The sequence below is a fragment of the Chelonoidis abingdonii genome, chromosome 3 (assembly GCF_003597395.2).
Source record: "Chelonoidis abingdonii isolate Lonesome George chromosome 3, CheloAbing_2.0, whole genome shotgun sequence".
Classification (NCBI taxonomy): Eukaryota; Metazoa; Chordata; order Testudines; family Testudinidae; genus Chelonoidis; species Chelonoidis abingdonii.
In genome coordinates this window covers 123805083-123826619 of record NC_133771.1, presented here as the reverse complement: position 1 = coordinate 123826619, position 21537 = coordinate 123805083, and the positions used below count along the sequence as shown (strand labels likewise).

Below are 21537 nucleotides of genomic sequence, written 5' to 3'. Positions count from 1 at the left end.
TGGGGGGTTGTTATTTAAACACACTGACCTGCACAATAACCAGAAGCATTTTATTTAAATCTGTCTTGAGCGGGGACTAGCCATAAACACTTATAATCTGTCATACTCTGACACCAAATGGGTTATTATAATGAGAGTAATTCAGGAGTGAGATCTACAAACACATTTTCCCTGGAGGATTTACATTCACACACACTCTCTCTCACACACACACTTTTGTTATGGATTTTCCCCCTTGCCATATTATGAGCTTCCTTGGAGAAGTGAAGCTGTAATCTGCCATCAAGGGAGGTTGTGAATTGGGAGAGAGAAAGAAAGGAAAGAAAAATAAAAACAAAGTAATTGCTTGCTGTGCTCTGACCAGAAACTCATCAGTGAGTAATAACTTAAACCACAACAAAATTGTATGAGATCGGGATGCTAGTTACAAAAGCCTTAAAATGGCATTTAAAGGTACGTATATGTGTGTGTATATATATATACACACACACATATATAAAATCAAATATAATGTAACACTATATTAAAACTTAATCTTCCCTTTTTTTGTTAGCTGTTACTATAAAACTCCCCAAACAAGTATTTGTCCCTTCCCTTGTTTAGTGGAGAAACTCTGAGTTACAACAATAATAATAATTTAAAAAACAAACAAACAAACAAACAAGTAACTTTCTGGTGTGATAGGTGCAGAGACCAAGCCAAGACTTTCGATAAAATTCATTTTTCAGGAGCGGGAGGAAAAAGAAGAGTGTATGCTTGAGTGGGTGGGTGGGCAAGGAGGGGCCATGGCTTTGAAATGCAGATGACAGTGAAGAAACATTATGAAATATCAATGACAAAAGCATGTAGGTTAGTACCAGTGAGGATGTATTGATACCACATCAGTGGAATCAACCCACACTAGGTTGCTCAATCACCATGCATGAAAGGCAACACTGAAATGTGGAATAATCTGCTACCATCATAGGGAAAAGATAGTACCTAGCATCTCCTATACATGTTATCATTCAAGGTTAAATTTAGATGTGAACCTAAAAGGAAAATAAACCCAGCATTCGGTTCTCTATTGGCCTGATTTGGAACTATGCTGCTCGGTACGTCTGAAAATTGTGGCCAGATGTTTATCTGTTAATTTACTGGCGACTGTCACCAAATCAACAAATTTTTGCTGCTAAATGGTTCACCTCATTGGACACCTTCTCATTTTCCATTGGGATCTAAAGCCCAGCGAATTGTAGTGGCATTACTTACATTACATCAAAGTCTGAAAAAGCAAAGAAAGATGCAAATCTAATTCATGAATATTAACATCATCATCACATAGTATTTACTTAGCTTTTTCAACTACATACGTCTAAGCATCTGACAAAATGGGATATGTCTCTTTATCCCCATGTTACAGATAAGGAAAAATGAGAAGCAGAATTAAGACTCAGACTCAAAAATGGTCTCAAATTTTGGTGCTCAGCTGCAGACATGGAAATCCTGAATTTCAAGGCGGAGCATCCACAACTTCAATTGAAGTTAATGGGAGAGGCAGGTGCTCAACACATCTGAAAAGCAGGGCTGAGGTTTCTAAAGCTGGAGACTCAAATTAGAGGCCACTTTTGAAAATATGGCCATAAGGAGAGATACCCAAGGTAACATAACACGACTCATGTAGCACTCATGTAGCACAGAAATAAATCACTAATTTCCCTTGCTCCTGATCACATATGGGTGTATTTAGCTAAATGTATTGTCCTTTGAGTTTATAATCCTATTGTGGTATTGCAATATGGACTTGTCTGAATGGTGCAGCAATGCATACTACAGGGATGTGATTTCTAAAGCACAGTAATGTGTTGCACTTTAACTGATCTGCATAGATACTCCTGGTGTGTACTGAAGGTTCCCTAAACCTTACACTGTTTAAAACAGTACTATGTTAAAGCGCATTAGGGACCATTTAGTGTGCACCAGCAAGATCTACATGAACCAACTGCTGTGCAACATATTATTAATGTATATTATCCTACCTTGTAGACAAACCCTGCATAAAGCACCAGATGAACAACAGTCTTATTTTTTTTAAACATGTGCCAACATTTAGTGGAATGACTGCAGGATTTAGCCACTAATCTTTATCTCACAATGATCTCCCAAAATGTTTTTATTACACACCGTTCTTCCATGTGCTTTGAGGCTTCTACTGTTATATTTTCTAGTTTAAAAATAAACTAAATCATCTGCAGACAACTGCAACCTGTATTAGATAAATGCAACATAATGCTCGGTGACAGAGAACACAGGACTGCTGAAAAGCTGACCAAGTCAAATGGTTTGTAATCACATTGCAGCTATGCTCTCTTAGTGACCCCCGGCTACCATACTGACAAGGTGGATTTAAACTGCAGTTCTAAAGACCGCTACTTGTCTACTGTTCCTATGAGATATAATGTGTCAGCACTAGGAGGAGATACATTTCTTGGCCCAAGTGGAGCGTGCAATGGGACAAAGAGGGATCTGTAGTCCGAACAGTAATGTCGGGAGCACAGCTGGACGCTAGACAACCCAGCAAGTTCAGCTGGGCCCAACGAGCCTTCTCCAAGTAGTCGTGCTTCCTCATAGGATAGGGTGGTCAGCAGTCTGCTAACTGACAGCTGTGGCAGCACAGCAACTACTCAAAGAGTACCACGCCCTCAGCTACGCTTGCCCGGCTCTCCCGTCTGCTTCCTGTTCAAGCCTGCTTCCAGTCCTTTTCCCAGCTTTGCTCCTACCTTGACTCCTGCCTGCATCAGCCTAACCCTTGCCTCTCTGCCCTGCCCGACCTCTGGCTTGGGTTCTCAACCCTGACTTTGGCTTATTCTTCAGCTTGGTGTTCCTGATCTTGACTTCTGATTTTTTTGGCTTGGCACCTGAATCCTGGCTCTATGCTTGCCATTGCTCCGAACTTCCACTACAACCACGAGGCAAGGTCCTGCTCCACCCACTTGCAAGTGAACTGCTTTGCTGGAAAAACCAACTTGTCTTGTACAGTATGGGAATGAAATGAGTCAGTCAAGCTGAATCAGAACGCCAAGAGGACTAGTTTAGTCTGGTTTGACTTGAAACCAAAATTAGGAGTGACTCATATGACACTCTCACAATGTACCTTCTATTTTTGTGTATGTTTATAAATAGCATTCTTAAAAAGGCAGAATTCCCTGTGAACTCCAATTCCAGAATGAATTACTTGAAAGCAGGTGAGAATCTGTTCCTGGTGCATTAACAGCCATAAGGTCACCACTGTGTGGCACTAAAAATATAAACGAAGGGAAACAGACATGGAATTTTTTATACTTCCCTATGTGCAATTGCTGAAGAACTGATTCAATTTCCCCCCATGTATTACTGCCACAAAAAGAATCCAGGATCCTCCACTTCCTCTGCCACTTTGATCTTGCACTGTGATTCTCACACTTCCCTCCACCAAGATTTTATGATAGCTCCGTCACATTTTTGCATCACTTTTGAGCACTCCCTAGCTCTACTGAGCTCACTGTGCTGGCAACTAACTAAAATCCTGATCACTTAATGCCAGCACTTCAAAGTTCAGGATTTTCAGACTAAATGTCCTTTGTCTCCCAGCACACTGAGCACAACAAAGCAGGGTGCAGCAACATGGCAAGAGAGAGCAAATCAAGACAGTAGGTCCTGAAAAGTGATTTCCAGAGGGACAGGTTTTCCACTAGCATTCTTGCCCAACAGCCTGGAGCTATTTAATTTTTACCAATAATAAAATAATATTTATAATAATATAATTATCAGCCTCCGGATTTCTGTATTCAGACATTCTCCTGCTAGTGACAAGTGCATATGTCAATACAAATCCCAAGCAAGCTCTTCCTGCATCTTGTGCTCAAAAGACACCAGAAACTCACTGAGGTCAGAGGAACAGTTAGACAGTTTCAGTGCATCTGCTACCATCATTACACAGAGACATAGTTAAAGCTGTAGATGAGAGAAGTTGGGTAGCTCTCCCATAACATACGAAATGTAACCCCTTATACGTCAGAATTAGCTGTATTTATGTCTTTATTATTAATATTCATCTTACATTAGCAGCTAGCGGCCCAATAAAAATTGATGTTCCACCATTCTAAATAAGAAGAGAATCCATGCTGCAAAAGGTTTATAGTTTAAGAGAAAGGCATTATTTTCTTTTAACCTCCCCTGAACATCCTTGATATGTCGTCAACTCTGTTAACAAAGTACAAGTCCCTTCCTTTTTTCTCTCTGCTGTACGAGTTGCACATTGAATGTGTCAGGTCACAATGAGACTTGATCATTCTTTCACTTTTTCCATTCTGCCCACTAGGAACGAGGGACTCTTCACCCTGTTTTGATTCCCATGGTCCCCATCTACATCACACACATTTTCTTCCTGTTCTTCAGATTAAGGTAATGATGCAATGCATTAGTTTCTCTGGCCAACAGACTGATCCTATCTACAAAAGCTTTTATCTGGCTCTTGAAATACTCCTGATCATTCAAAAACAGTGTTCAAAATGACATCTCCCTTTCTTCTGAAGAAGCCAAGCTTTGTGATTGTCCTAGAAAAGCAATCGATGAAGCGCTGTATTATTAGTATTCCAACGATAAAGATAATATCTCTCCATTAAAAGCAGAAGTTAATTTGTGTTTCCCATTAAATCCAGTTCAGAGGCAGCAGGTTCCTAAGCTAGATTGATTCCTATACTGCAAATCTGTTTCAACAGAACTATCATTCCAACAGAGGGAATCATCTTTTCTAAATAACTAAAGGGACTAAGCCAAAATTGGAAGTGAGGTAGTAATCAAATCAAAGTATCTTTGAGATTTCCGAAAATTCACAGCCACTACCAGAGAATCAATCACCCCTTCCCTGCCCAATATACTCTTGCTCTCACAATTTAAAAATGGTTACGTTCAAAGGAGGGAAGGACTGTTTATTCCTGAGGACTGTGGTTGATCTCTAATGGCATGAACAGCATACAGCAGTCCATTTGATGGATGAGTAACAAAAAATAGTTTCCCTAAATCATTGGTTCCATATTCCTGTGTGGGATCTATAGCCTGCTGACACCCAGGACTTCAAAATGATGGATTTGCTTTTCAGTAAAACAAAATTCCAGATAAAAATGTATTCCCTTCACTCCAGTACACAAATAATTTTGTTCAGTGTGAAGATTCTGCTGTCCTTACACATTTTTATCTTCAATTTGAGATGATTTACAATATACATATTTATAAAAAATCGCAAAAGAGATGCTTCCTGCCTCTCTTTAGTTTAACAAGTATACACCAGTTCAATTATACTCTATCTCTTCTGAAAAATTTCTTACTTCAGGAAAAAACTGTATATGGTTCTGCTCCCAAATGCAAAACATGAGCAAAGGAAGTTCAGTTGAAGGGAGAAAAAAAAGAAAAAAAAAGTGCCAACTGGAAGTAAATGACTATTTTTGGTGGAGGGAGGAGGGGCAAGGGTCTTTAAAGAAAAATCCATCAACCTTGGTTTAGCAGCTCAGCTAGAAAGCTCAATTACAACTATCATTAATATCTTTCCTTTGATCCCAAAGTCACTTAGAAACTTTGTATACATAGAAATCAATTCACCAAAACACTGAAATGCAGCCAACTTTGAGGTGGAGCACAGCAGATGTTTAACAGTTCACAGAAACACTACACAACTGTTTAAGCCAAGAAGCAAATACCGTATCATCCAATTGAAACTGTAGGGGGATTTTTTTGGAAGCAGAATGCAGTCTCCCTGACTGAAATGTATTGCTTGGGTATCCAAGCAGTACTAATAGAAGGCAAGGTGGGGCTCATTTTGACTCATTTTGTTAAGGCTTCTCTAAGAAATCAAAAGTGTGGGCGTCTTTGGAGGGGGATGAAACACCTTGAAGTTTTAGAGTTGTGGATAATCTGAAATTCAATAAGACTAGCTCCTTCACATCTTTTGTCTTACACAATAATGGTATATTAATGTTATATTGGCTTGGGAGGATTAGATATTTATCAGTAAATGTCAGTAAACATCGATCTGACTGCTCACGCACAAATCGATAAAAAAAATATTCCAACAATGATAATAGATTCCTGATAATAATTACAGATGGACAAAGTAAGGAAAATGCTGCTTGAGAACTCAGAGTTTGATGTATAGCTATTTACTTTGTATATTTTCGCGTGATGTTGACAATTTGTGTGTTAACCATTATAAAGCTTTAACCTTCTGCATCTCAGCGTCCACCATCATGAAATAATTAATGTCTGACCCCCTACAATTTCCCACAGCCATGAAAATTTAAATAGATTAAAATAGGAAAAAATACTTTTGTGTAACTGAAAATTTAAATCAATAAAAATGTAAAAAATGCTTTAAAATAAACATGGATATTTTCCGTTGAAACGATAAAAAAAGAAAAATTGAATTCTGCCAGAGAGAAGACTGGGCAGAAGGATGCTTTCTATAATAGGATCCTATTTCAAAGGCAATAGATGAAATGCCCCCAGTGCTGGCTCCAATTACAGCTACTAGTTGCTGTCTTAGCTTAGTTTACTTTGGGGATTTCACAGCTGGCAGCCTTACATCTAAAAATGGCCTGGTTTGAATAAGCATAGAAACTTGAATGAGTATTTAACCTTCCTGAACTCCGCAACACTTCTCAGCAGAGAAAAACAGCACCTCCAAGTTCAGGAGGAAGATAGGAAACAATAGGAAACCCTACACCTCATTCCAGGAATAATAAAAAGAGGTTTTATTGCAGCACTTTAAACCTTTCTGCGATGTAAGCACTGCATGTCACAAGTGTGTTTTTTAAAATCATGATTATAACTGTAAACCTAAATTCCAAGATCAAAAGGGTTAAACTGGCAGACAATGTCGTTACAACATTCCTCTCTTTGAATATCTGAAACCATTATGGCAACACTCACCATATCTAGGACTTAAAAGGTTCAGAAGATATATATTTTTTGTAATTTAGATTTTTTTAAAGTGTATTCCTCTTCCCCTCCCTCCCATTTTTCCCTTTTGACACTTTAATGCATCATGTCCATTACTATATTTCCTCACCAGTCACTTCTAGTCCATCAGTAGTATTGTATTATCCAGGCGGTGGAGAAAATAATATGGAAAAAGTGCTTTGCTGGCACCAACAACATGAAATATGAATTATAAATACACCACACTGGAGAAATGCTGATGGAAGGTTTGTGTGTGTCAAATACATATGCGTAGATATATACATACTGTATACTAAATATATACAGGAGAAGAAGTTACTCACCTTGGTTCTTTGAGATGTGTCCCCCAATAGGTGCTCCACTGTAGGTGTGTCTGTGCCCCTGTGCTCCTGATCAGAGAACTTTCTTAGCAGTGTCTGTTCAGCCCGAATATGCACTGCTCCTTGCCTGTCACAAGTCTAGCCGGCATGCATGGGTGAACCCTCTTCAGTTCCTTCTCTATTGCAGAGTCATTGACAAGAATTCCAAAATAGAGGGGAGAAGGGCGGGTTGTGGAGCACCCATCGGGGGACACATCTCAAAGAACCATTGTTACTGCACAAGGTAGATGGCTCCTCAGGAATACCCATCACTGGAGGCTGGGACATTGGCATCAAGTCTGTTACAGTGATAGTACTGTGGCACCGAAACTGGTGTCTGCACTCAAGTCTCCCAGGACAGTATAATGTTCTGCAAATGTATGTGCAGAGGCCCATGGAGCAGCCCTGCAGATTTCTGATATAGGGATGCCCTTGGAGAAGGCGATGGAAGTGGAGACCGATCTTGTAGAGAGCGTGCATACTGAAGACGGGCGTGCTACATTATGCATCTGGTAACAGCGAAGATACAGTTCGAGACCCTTTTGGAGAGTCCCTGAGCTGAAATCACTGTACCTTTTGACCTATCTGCAATGGAGAGGAAGCCTCAAGAGATTTTCTCAAAGCTCTTGTCCTGTCTAAACATAAGTTCAAGGCTCTCCTCACATCGAGCGGATAAAGGATGGACTAGACTGCCATGTGAAGCCATGGCCACTTTAACACATCTTTCCATGAAGATGGTGTTCCTGATTGCCATCACCTCAGCAAGAAATATAGGGGAGATAGTGCCTCTGATGGCGCATCCTCCTTCACTGTGTTCATCCCCAACAAAGTCACTCTTAGACAACATCTGAAATTCACTCCCAAGGTGACTTCCACACTTCATATAAATCAATCTCTGTTCGACTTGTAAACTGAACCGAATCACACTTGGAGGGATCTCCTGCAGTCTGGCATGAGCTTTAACCGATGTGCCAAAAGCATATGCCCCAGAAGCTGGTGGCAGCATCTGGCCGAAATCTGAGGCCTGGATTGCACCATCTCTAACAGTGTGGAGAGCCTGAGAAATCTGTGATGTGGGAGGAGCTTCTTCGCCTGGATGGAGTCAAGGTCGACTCCTATGAATTCCATCCTCTGTATTGGTGTTAATATCGATTTTTGTGCATTGATTTGTAGACCAGATACAGGAACAGGTCCAGTTTGGTCTGAATGATTTGCTGGGCTTTTGTGAAGGAATGTGCCCTGAGAAGGCAGTCGTCCAGATAAGGATAAATCATGATGCCTTGAGAGCATAAGAGGGTCGCCACTACCTGAGAGGATCATGGAGAATACCCTGGGGACTGACGAGAGGCCAAAAAGGGAGTACTCTGTACTGGTAGTGGTCTAGTCTGAACCTGAGATAACGTCCTTGACTTGGTAAAATCAAAATGTGGAAGTACGCATCTTGGAGGTTGAGTGTTGAGCACCAATCTCTTTTCTCTAATGTTGGAATAACCATTGACAAAGTGATCATCGTGAACTTCTGCGGTTGATAAATTTGTTGAGCACTCTTGAGGTCTAGTATAGATATTCTTTGATATCAAAAAGCAGTGACAGCAGAAGCCTTCACCTCTTAGATGTGTAGGCACTGGTTCTATGGCTTCTATGCTGAGGAGATGGTTTATCTCCTGACGTAGCAGACTTCTGTGAGAAGGATCCCTGAAGAGGGACAGGGAAGGGTGTTTGTCCCTGGCACACAGTAGCATGACCAGGGACAGCTGCTGGTGAGCCTGGTGCCTGCTCCAGTGGGCAGGGCTGGGGTCACAACAACCGTGCTGCAGGAGCTGCCTGGGCTGGGTACTGGCTCCTGCAAGCGGTGGCCCGACATGCCACTGCTTTTGAGGCTGCAGTTCCTGTCCCGGTTGCTGGCCATGGCCTTGCTGGTCTTGCTTGTTGTTTGTTGCTAGAGTCCTGCAACTCCGCAGATATTCACTTTAAATTTGTGGATACCCGCATCCACGGATATAAATCGTGTATCTGCGCAGGGCTCTACAGGCATGCCCAACCAGGCCAAATAAGCTTATCAGAAAAAATGGGGGAGAACAAAAACTGAAACCTCCCACAGCTAGCTAACTAATTACATACTAACAACAACTAACTCTAACTAGAAACACTAAACTAACTAAACAACTACAAAACATGCTGAGGAACACAAGAGGCAGACACGCTAGAACTCTATCTCAGGCCAAGGTAGTAGAGAAGGAACTGTAGGTGGTTTGCCTACACAGCCTTATATACTGTTGCAGAGAGAGAAGAGGCTGTACAGAGTGCAAGTGGAGGCCAAGCAGACATTGCTAATGGAAAATCTCTGATCCAGGGCTTGAGAAATGTATGTGCACCTGAAATGAAGCACCCACAGGGACACTGCTCAAAGAAGAAACATGCCTTGTAGGGATAGTCTCAAAGAGCTCGATCAATTTAGCTTAAAAAAGAGAAGGCTAAAGGATGAACTTGACTGCAGTCTATAAGAACCTACATGGGGAACAAATATTTAACAATGGGCTCTAGCAGAGAAAGATATAACATGATCCAATGGCTGGAAACTGAAGCTAGATAAAAATTCAGACTGGAAATTAGGCACAAATATTTAGCAGTGAGAATAACTAACCACTGGAACAACCAATGGTGATAGTGGATTCTCCCACACTGCAATTTTAAAATCAAGATTGCATGTTTTTCTAAAAAATCTGCTCTAGGAATTATTTTAGGAAAGTTCTCTGGCCTGTGGTATACAGGAGGTCAGATGAGATGATCACAGCTGTCCCTTCTGGCCTTGGAATCTATGAAGTTCTAGTCTGAAAAATAATTCTAAGAATAACATTGTGTCGTTCAATGTTTATTGTGTCTCAAGGATTTCCAAATCAAAGTTACACCATTTACAGGTAAAATTAAGCACAGGCTTGTTGTGACTACCAGCTCTGAAAACTCAGCCTGGGACCTGAGATTTCATCTGGGCTCTTTCCTTCTTCTCCATCATCAGTAAAGAGCCTGCAGGTGATATTAAGCCATCTGTTATATCTGTGAAACTCTACTGTGTTCAGTTCATGCTGTTGGTGACCCCTAGGCACCTTTGGAGTAGAACCACATTTGAAAGCATGTAAAGGGCATATCAACCCAATGTAAGACCATGTATTACCCCACTGCTGTGGCACTTCTGGTCTCTGTTGGGATGATCAAAGAAACCATATCAGTTTAGTTTCCCATGTAACTCTTAGAATAAACCATCTGCGTTATGCCCCATGGACACCAGCTGGGGTGATGGATAGGAGGAAATTAACCAGCTCTCTCTTAGTATATGTATAAACAGCAGTTTTAAAATGACTAGAGGTTATAAATAGCTTCCAAATGCTGAATTCAGTAAAAGACTATAATTTTTAAAAATTCCTCTAAATTCAAGTAAATGAAGCTCTTGCTCAATCAGAACAGTCTGAACAAAAATCGTATCATGAATTTATAAGTTAACACATTTTCCAACAAGGCAGATTTATTCAGAATGACATAGCTGACAGGAGAGATACTCAAAGTGCTTTTCATATGCCAAAATCCTGCATTAATTTTGGGTGCCAAACTTCAGACAAGTGGGGTTCAATTTGTGAGTGCTGAGTACCAACTTCTCCAGCAGAAGTCAATGGGAGTCATGGGTACTGAGCACCTGTAATAATTAGTCCCTAGGTATCTCAAGTTGGGCACCTATAAATTGACGAACACAAATTTAGCAGACACATGAAAATTTATTTGTTGCCTTTTTACACTCTTGCATGTGCATCCAGTTGAGAAAGTCTGAAGATGCAAGTTCATTTTTATAGAGAGTTCACTGAATTCATCTATGACAACTGCACAGATTTGCACACACCTGAACATACTCCTTTTATCCACACTATCACGTCTTTTAAAACTGTAACCTGAGAAAGAGACTTAACTCTTTAGAGCACTCTCTTCCTCAAAGGCATTCACCACTCCCAGCTCCTCAATTCTTTGGAGCCTGATCCAAAGCCCATTGAGGTCAATGGTAGTATTTCCATTGATTTCATCGAGCATGAATCAGATCCTTAATGCAGAATTCCTATCATGATAATAACCTGTTTTCTGAAGCCAACTGATATATAGAAGGAAGATACCTCTTTGTAATCCTTCCCTATTACCTTCCTGAAGGCAGGAGGAATAACTGTATATAATACTAGAGAGTTATTTTGTACTGCTTACTGTAAATTGTTATGTAGGCCAAGCAGAAACAGTCTGGGCTACGTGGATTCCTGAAATCATGGCTGCTGCTAGTAACAAAGGGTTTGGACAGATCTCTTCTTCCTTTACCTCCAGCATCTCAGTTTTCATTCAGGAAACACTAGGCTGAGTACATGACAGGGACTAACACATCATGAGGTTTCATTTCATAGGAAAACTAAGCATTCTGTAGGTTGCAGGACATAATCCAAGGATAATACAGGGCAGGTTGCAAGGTCAGGTCAAACTCTCATGCAACTGTGTAATGTACACCTAGAACATTCCTCAACCATCTCTTTCTCTTTTAATCTTTCTTTATCTTTTTTTTTTTAATTAAAAAGGTGGTGTTCTGTAGTGAGGAAAAGGACTGGGTATAACTCACTGAGCGTCTCTCATCTTGATCGTCTAGCACTGGTTAGGTAACACTGATTTTCTGCCCCAGTGGAAGTGATTTTACTCTGATGCATGCCATTTAAATTCATTTTACACAGCTGCTTAATGTGGCTTGGCAAGCCACAGCTAAACTACCTTTCTATATCTAAATGGGACTCCTGAGTTCATAAAGGACAGATCCTGTGGATTAGCACTAGATAAATCTCTCTCCCCAACTGACATGTTGCTACTGATTTAGGGGTTGACCTTGAAGGTTACCACAACCTACCTATACAAACAGACTGCTGTATAACTATAACCTAATCATTTTGTTTCCTTTTAACTCTACATACAAGAATATCTTTCTCAGTTATAAATAATCTCAAATAATCTCTGAACCCCACAAATCTATCCTACAAACTCAAGACATACATGGAAATAGGCTGCACGGTGTTCATGCACTCTGACATATATCAAAGGTACATCTTTCCAATTCCAGCAAATGCCAGGGGAGTGGGGAGAGGGGGCAAGATTTGCTATTTTGCAGCTTCTACCATTTTAAATAAAGAGAACCAATACTGATTTTTACAGTAGTTTCTCAACCTTCTTTTCTGGAGTTTCTCGACCTTTGTGTGTGTGTGTGTGGGGGGGCTATATAAACAATATACAGTTCATGGAAAACTGAAATTGAAACTTGCTGAAGACTGGGAAGGCACTGGCAACATGAGTCTTGAGACTTCCTATTGGTCAGTAATGGAGATAACGTCATGGAGGGAATTCCACGAAACTTGAAACTACGATGAAGTCTGGCACTGTGGAAGATCAAAGGCTGCACTGGAAGCAGGTTTGTACATATTTCCTGCCCCCTCCCTCATCCCCGACGCTGTGATTTGTAACAATGCTGCAGAAATCACAGCATGAAGAATACTGATGGAAAAACATTAGGCACGTTTCACGCAAATGTTTCATATTGGACACTCCAGCGGTAGGGAGGGACTATCAGATGTCTTTCAAACACACACGATCAGTCATGAAGTAATGAAACCTTTTGTAAGTCCAATTAATGAATCTTGTCATCACTTTTAAAATAATTCTCCAGTCAAAGAGGGGTGGTTGTATTATGTGAGAGTAGCTCACTGAAGTGGTAGTAATGCCAACAACTACAACATCACAGTCATGTAAACAATGTTCCTAAACAAAACAACAACAACAACAATGGGGGAGAAATGATGCCGGGAGTGTGTGGTGGGACGGATTTAATTCTTTTTCAGTGGTGATGATCTTCATTTCCCTCTCAGGCATGAAGGAAACAGAGCCATGCCAAAAGCCATGCAGGGTGTGTGTGAGTGAGTGACATGCAGATTTTCATCATATTGTCACCGTGGAGTTAGTAAAAACAAAAACAAAAGAACAAAAAAAACCCCTTTATGATGCAAATATTTGAAATTCTTTCACTTTATTTTTGTATTCCTTCAGCAGCCAGATGGCATGTTCATAAACATTAAAAAAAACCTGCTAAGGTCCCACAGCAAGTCCAGTTTGTATTGCTACCTACCCGTACTGGTCAGGCTGGTGCATCATGGGAGCCTGAGCGTTGCCATAGTTGGGGTGCTGTGAAGAAAACATGGGGCGTCCGCCAGCCCCAGACTGGCTGGGATAAGCAGGCGACCTAATGTATGGTGGCCTAAAGCAGAACAAAAGAACAGCTTCTTTGGATTTGTTCTGTACCACAAGTATGAATCACCCTGTCAACTACATTCCTTCCATATATAAGTATGGAGGGCTTGCAGAATTAAGGCCAAAAGGAATAATGCTGTCTCCCATACACTTAACCTGGGATCAAGGAGAGAAATGTCATGCTTCCAACCCTTCGGAATAAGAAAGGATTGATAGGTTTCACCCAATTTGTAGCTTGTATATGTTCCTTTTGGGGTAAAGATCTGATGACTGCATAGTCCTCCTTGAAGGTGTTGGATCACTAAAATTGGCAACGTGATGAAAAGGCTTTGAAATGGTGCATTTTTGACCAGGCAAAGCTAGAAACTGAAAGCAAGTCTACCAAACTGATTCGGGAGGAAGGCGTAAGGTGGTAGCAGGAATTAATTATCTTAATTTTTAATCAAACACCAGGCACTATATTCAAAGTATAGGCAAATCACCACCATATACTTTCCATTTATTACAATTAATTCTTTTCCTTTTAATTAAAAAAAACCCATGATTTTTTCTTTGTCCACCCACTTGTACTATTATAAAGAAAATGCTCCTACAGTTGCAACAATGGCTAATTTATTCCTTCTAGCCTGACCTACCAGATTACATCCTAAACCAGACAGACAGAACCAGACTTTGTAAATCTTACTCAATAGATCTGTGAAAACAATCAAGCCAACAGAGCCTGCTGGTCCACAGGCAAGGGTATTTTGCTGAAAGGGCGTGTGATTTATTTTACTAAAAGGGAATGTGAAAACAATGACTTTATTATTGTTTTAAAAGTTTTACTAACACTTAACAGTAGGAGCCACCTGCACTCCAAAAGCACCAAACAAGAAAGCAACATGTACCTAAATGCATTAGCTTCCTATTTTCTTTTGACATTGTGTCTTAGAATTACCTGCACCTCCAACTTCCAAACATCGTTGCAGAACGTATCCTAGAATTTTATAAAGACCTATACATGCATATGTACCTCTGTGTGCGCTTACGTGCGCTTAATATACACATGCATAAAAACTGGCATACACATAAGAGGGGAATGAGCTTGTAGTAACCTCAGATATAATGAAACTCCTTTTTTATGGTGAAACAAAATAAAAGTATCGGTCACTATTTGTTTCAATTCAGTGAAACATGCACATTTCTTATATGAAGAAGTTCTGAGAAAGAAACATTTCACTATAGGTACTTAGGCACCTTAAAAACACGCAAGGGCTAATCTGTGGCTTTGCCACAAGCCATGAACAAGTGGCAGTGTGTAGCTGCGCTGCCGTCAGGAGCAGATAGAAAACAGATTGTGGCTCAGAGTCACAGTCTAGTTCCCAATTACCCCCTTACAGGTGGTGGAAGTAATTTCCTCCAGTTTATACCTGGTGCAGCTTGCTTCTCATTCCATGCCAGCTCAGCTCTACTGGCCTGTGTGTTAGGGAGGAGACAAGGCTCCGCCCCACTCCCCATCACTGCCTGCATGTGAGTGGGAGTAGTGGCCCCATAGAAATGGCTCTCCCCTAGTGCTGTTACCTACAATATGGATAGGAAGCACAGGAAAGTAAGGGGAGCCTTGTGCCCCATTACTCCCCAGCACAGGCACACAGACAGGGACACAATCTGGCCCTAAAATAGCTACAGGGTTCCAATTCAAATATTAAAATTCTCCATTTTAAGTTGTAAGAGCTTGTTTTTGGCTTTTGATGTCACCATAGCCCTGTGGGAATTCCTGTTCTAACAGTCTATAGTGCCAGGAATCATATTGTAAATGGCAAGTCCTCTCCTTGTAAAGCCAGTTCACACAACATACAGCTGTACTGTACTTTCCCTTACATTTAAGATTGTTCTTTCACATTCTTTGTTACCTGTATATGTATAGGACATATAACTAGAGTATACATAATTTAACGCACACATCTATATAACTGTTACTGTAGAAGTTTCTGAAATAATACCAAGTTTCTACTTGTTTAAAATCCTTTCGCTTGGATGCATACCTGCTCTGAGCGGAGTTTGCAGCAGCCTGCATCACTGCAGCAGCTGCCTCCTGTGCCTTACGGTTCACAGTTGGCATGGGTGGGCCCATCCCAGGGCCTCCCTGCAAAGACATGCCAGGAGAATTGGGGGTCATACTGCCCATGTTTCCAGGAAATGGTCTGCTTTGCATCCCAGCTGATGGCATCCGTCCCAGGGGCATGGTACCACATGGCTGGCTTGGTCCCTGTCCATGAATCTGACTATTGGCATTTATACCCATGCCAGGTCCTGGGCCACTGTAACTTGTGTTAGGCACCCCACTGTAGGTTGATGGTCTGGAGTAGTTTCCTAAACAAAACAACAAACACAGAGAAAAACATAAAACTTTTCATCTGATGTTTCCATTTAGCAAGTTGCCTGCCGGAAAATTCTTTAGGTAGTCAAATAATGTGAGTAACACAGGACATGAGTTAGAATTTCTATTAACCATTAGAACACTGGTATTTTCCAGACTGATAGCCATATAAATGCATAGGGTGATATGAATACAGAAACACACTGCATCTAAAGGGCTAACAATTCAGCAAAAATGTTTTGTACACTGAAGAGACACCTAGGGTTAAAGAAACTCCTTAAATAAATTCTTTTCTTACATAAATTCCTTTTATTTTTGCTCATTTTATGTCCTCAGAGATTTCATCCTTCTGTAATTCCAGCACAAAAATTTTCTCATTGGAGCCCTGCTCCTAAAGGTTCTGCTCCTAACCAGAGATGAATTTACAATACAGATGTGCCAGTGGTGACCCGCGATGCTAGGACTTTAGGAATCTTTCCCTTCCCTTTCAGAAGTCCCATTTTACCCTAGTAGAGCACTGTGTCCAGAAAGTTCCTTTTTGCTTCCCGGTTTTTCAATTTTCACATTGGAACTTTCTCCGCCTGTTGGTCCACATTCTAGCTGCTGGATGCATAAATACCGATGCAGGCTCACAACGCCCTCCCAAGTTTGTGTTTCTCTATGATGCAGAGTATTGCTTCTGGTTCTGTGGACTGTATTCAGTACATGAAAGGTGGGGTTTGACTCCCAAATTGTAAAACACTGAAAGATTAATAGTTGCCCACCAAAAACATGTAAGTGAACCACATGCTAAATATACCAAGTATCCACCGAACTGGACAGGGAAGCTCAAACACATGATTACACCAAAGCACCAACACCTTTGCCTTCATTTGGAGTCTTTCATGGCTACAAGAGGCACAATAATACTTAGTATTTAACCCAACACTTTACATACTCAGATTACTTTACAAACATTTCCTAAAGAATCCTGAACATTACCTAAGTCAACGTGTTTTACTTTTTTCTTCAAATTTAAGTACTAACTTTTCTGAAACAGAATCTTACTTAAAAAACCCAACAACGACAACAACAAAAACAAAACCAACCAACCAAAAAACAAAGAGCATAAGAAGGAAAAGAGAGGAAGGGAGATTTGACAGAAAAGACGTTTAAAGAAATATATAAACCCCCACATTTCTCTGGATTGCTCAACTGCTTTGCAATTTCTTTTCCCGTCACACCCAGCTTAGTAGAAATACAGCTCAATTCCCCCCCATGGGATAACAAAGAGTGGAATATTCTGACTCTTCCTCAATATTCCCACGCTTATTTAAATGGTACAGCCAGTGGGGTCTTCCTCTGAATTGAAGAAATAAGACATCTTTCTCTTCACCCCTCAAGCTACCAGAAAGAGAAACAGAAAGAATATAAGGAGTCCTCCATCCCCTCCTGTTTATATTGAAAAGAAATATATTAATCCATCATGTGAATGAATATGTAATTAAATTCATATATTCATACCATTTTACTGTGCATAGTTCTCTTCCCCCGCCCTCCAGCCACTTTTAACTGACTCATTCAGTTACAAGCACTCTACAGTGGAAACATATGTGACCTACGCTTTCGAAGGAAATGAAGTAACACGTTACTCTTGTTTTAGAAACTCAATATCTATGTGTGGTTGTTTCACAGAAGGATCCCCACAATGTGGTTTAGCAGAGATGAAAGTACCCAGACTTAGCTGTGCTCTAAACACTGTGCCCTGTTATTCCCCACCTCTTCTAGTCATAGCCATTGTCAACTGACCATTTCTGTTCTTGAAGATGTCCTGTTACTGATGACTCTTCCAGTCAAACCTTTTCACTCCAAATATATGGTGACCAAATGAGTGGTCAAGATCTGTTGCTCTGGTCTTAACACTGCTTGGTAGATATATTTATGCAACAGGGTTGAGTGAATACATATACACACACACAGAGTACAGCATGTTTATATGTGTGTGTGTGTGTGTGTGTGTATATATATTTATGCAACAGGGTTGAGTGAACACATACACACACAAGAGTACAGCATGTTTTTATATATATATATACACGTATATATTTTACATTCATGCTGTACTTAAGGCACCTTCTAATGAGGAGAAAATTCAGCCCTTACGTACGCAGGTAGTACTCCCACAGAAGTCAATGACAGTTACTGTCATTCCAGCTTATGCCAGGGTTGAATTTTGTCCTGAATTCCTAATTTTTTTCTCTCTTTAATCAACTAGCGTCTACAAAATATAATTCAGAAGCAAATATGGAGGAACAGACACTGATGACATTATTATTTTGAGACTATTTTGCATCAGGGACAGAATATTTTTAATTTTCCTTTTTTTCCTTTTGGTTTATGGAGACTGAGCACCACACACAAAAACAGAGGAATCTTCTCCATAAACACATGTTGGCTCAGTTAAAATCATTCATCTCCAGGGATCCAAGTCCGAGAGTACAAGGAAATGATATCCTTTCAGAAAGGAAAACATGTTTCAATGCTTTTTCCACAGGTTTTTATTTTTTTTTGCTAAACATTTCCTCAATACCTCAAGTACCAGCTATTCTTATACCTTCTCCAAACCACAAAAAAGGGGAAAAAAAAAAAGCCAAACAAAATAGAAAAGAAAAATCCAGGACTGAGAAGTGCAATCTTATTTCCATGTTTCTCTAATAGATTAGTAATTTGCTGGCAGCAGCTTTGACAGAAAACAGATGGATGCAGCATTAAACACAAAGAATGCAGCAGATGCTGGGCCAGCCCACATCAGCTGGACGTGTCAGGCAGCCAAGTCCAAGAGACCACACTTTTCAAGTGGGTACAAGCCTGGCACAGCAGCTCTGGAATACTAGAGAGCAACCTCTCCCCTCTGTATCCAACGGATTTTCAATTCCAGCTCACCCAAGCAAATTAGAATAGAATCCAGAAGTTTGGAGTCTCAAATGGAGGAGGAAGCAATCAAAGTTACTTGTAAAATGATAATTGGAGTTAAATAAACGGAAGACGGACAATAAAAACACGAAGACACTGACAACCTGCCAAAGACTGAAACTTATGTCCCATACTCACCACTCTGCTCAGGCATTGCTGTGCATGAACCACAGTATGTAACTGCACTTAGGGGTCTGATACCCTACAATTTCTAGGCAATTAAAGAGGAGTGAAAAGGGAAGTTTCAGAACTGACTATAAGTTTCCTTGCTTTATAGGTCAAGGTCAGATTCACAGTATTAAAAATAATATCCCTACAAATGTTTTTAAAATTGTCTACACTCCCATTTATCCATCAAACTGTAGTGGTGCCTTTTTTCATTGGATAAATATAGATTTCAGGAATTTTAAAAAGAGGCCCATATTTAAATGAATGAGTTATTAACAAGGCTATTATGTTAAATCCCATTACAAGCATTTCTCATTAGGGGATGCTATCAAGTGGTGGAGGCCTCATGTTTAGGAGCTAACCTGCAGACACTCATTTGTAGAACTGGAGCCTTAGTTTTTACTTAAAAAAGAAATTACAAAACATGGTATAAATAGTTACTAATGTTATAGTTTTAAAATTAAATGAAGAGTGTTTTTTGGTTTGTATTTTAAGATTTCGGGTGGGATTTCAATAGCATTCAGTATTGGCCTAATATACTAAAGCAGCGGTGGACAACCTGCGGCCAATCAGGGTAATCTGCTAGTGGGCCGCGAGACAGTTTGCTGACATCCGCAGGCACGGCCACCTGTAGCTTCCAGTGGCCGTGGTTTGCCGTTCCCAGCCAATGGGAGCTGCGGGAAGCGACGGAGGCCACAGGGACATTCTGGCCAATTCCTGCAGCTCCTATTGGCTGGGAATGGCGAACTGCAGCCACTGGGAGCTGTGGGCAGCCGTGCCTGCAGATGGTCAATGTAAACAAACTGTCTCGCGGCCCACCAGCGGATAGCCCTGAAGGACCGCAGGTTGCCCACCACTGCACTAAAGTCAATGAGAGTTTTACTACTGACTTAAATGGGAGCAGAGTTAGGTAAACTCTGAGCACTTCAGAAAAATCCCATCCTTAATATAAACTGATGGGCTCTATTCTGTGCTGGTTCTTCTATGGCCCTAACAGCTAAGTATCTAAGAACCTTCCAGAAGAGCACTAAGGCCAGGTCTACACTGCGACTTTAAATCGGTTTAATGGTCGATATACCGATTTAACGCTGTATCCGTTCACATGACGTCGTCATTAGTATCGAGTTAAACGGCTCCTTAAATCGATTTCGGAACTCCTCCCAACCTGGAAGACTGCAGTATCACGTGCATCAGCCTGTAGTTGAACAGCTTCCTGACTCCCACGTCCAGGCGCTGTGTATCGGGCCTTCATGAGCACACTGGCAGTCAAAGAGTGAGATAGGCTCGGGTCCCACTCGGATAACTATCCAGGCATATTGCAAACATTCTCACACACGTTATTGGTTTCTAGGTCTGGGAGTAATCCCTTGCTGCAGCCGTTTAAACAGACTAGTGCTCCTGAAGACGCGAGCGTCCATGAACCCTTCCTGGCCATCCCATGTGGATGTGGTGAAACGTCCCTTGTGGTCCACCAGTGCTTGCAGCACCATTGAAAAGTACCCCTTGCGTTCACGTACTGGGTGCCCTGGTGTTCTGGGGCCAAGATAGGGATATGGGTTCCATCTATGCCTCACCACAGTTCGGAAAACCATTGCAGCAAAGCCATCCACTATCACCTGCACGTTTCCAGAGTCACAACCTTTCGTAGCAGCAGCTTAACGATTGCTTTGGCTACTTGCATCACTGCAGCCCCCACAGTAAGATTGCCCACTCCAAATTGATTCCGAACTGACCGGTACTGTCTGGCGTTGCAAGCTTCCAGAGGCTATTGCACTCGCTTCTCCACTGTGAGGAATGCTCTCAGTTTGTATTATGGCGTTCAGGGCAGGGGAAGCATGTCACAAAGTTCAAGAAAGTGCTCTTATGCATGCGAAAGTTTCGCAGCCACTGCGAATCGTCCCACACGTTAAAACAATGCGGTCCACCAGTCTGTGCTTGTTTCCCGTGCCCATATTCGGGCGTTCAATGGTAGAAGAGTGCCGTTATAGCAGTAGCTCCAAAACGCTGGGGCCAGCGGTTATGGAGAATTCTGCCTCCATCTCGTCATCGCTTGTCCTCGCCGCTCAGCATAGCTGCCTCCTCCTCTCTCTCCTGCCTTTGCAGTTCATTGTTCAGTATAGTCAGCACGAGAGTACGCGAGGTTGACAACGGTCAGGATTACCATTTGTGATCTCAGGGTCCATGATTGCTGTGCTATGCGCGTTGGCTCAATGCACTCCGCGAAGGCGCCAAAGGGTTGTCTGCTGCCTTCACAAAGGGAGGGGTGAGGCTGTAACCAGCACCGCCCGGGCAATGTTTTTTATGCCCCATCAGGCACTTGCTCTCAACACGGAAGTGGGAACTATGGATAGCTGAGAACAGCAGTACCCACAGTGCACCGCTCCTGAAATCGATGGTAGTCTTGGACCATGGACGCAAAAC

General features: G+C 41.3%; 1 protein-coding gene across 17 annotated transcripts in view; it reads right to left on the bottom strand.

Annotated features, from left to right (window-relative positions):
* The window catches only part of ARID1B (AT-rich interaction domain 1B), a 446074-nt gene that overhangs the window by 66416 nt on the left and 358121 nt on the right, over positions 1 to 21537 (bottom strand). For 9 of the 17 annotated variants that reach the window (XM_032799678.2, XM_032799682.2, XM_032799685.2 and 6 more), the window contains 2 exons: positions 15662 to 15989; positions 13516 to 13644 (listed from right to left, as the gene is read on the bottom strand). In XM_032799678.2, coding sequence (XP_032655569.1) covers positions 13516 to 13644; positions 15662 to 15989 — 457 coding nt within the window. The remainder of the gene's footprint in view (positions 1 to 13515; positions 13645 to 15661; positions 15990 to 21537) is intronic. The other 8 variants (XM_032799683.2, XM_032799687.2, XM_075064067.1 and 5 more) reach the window with 1 other exon arrangement.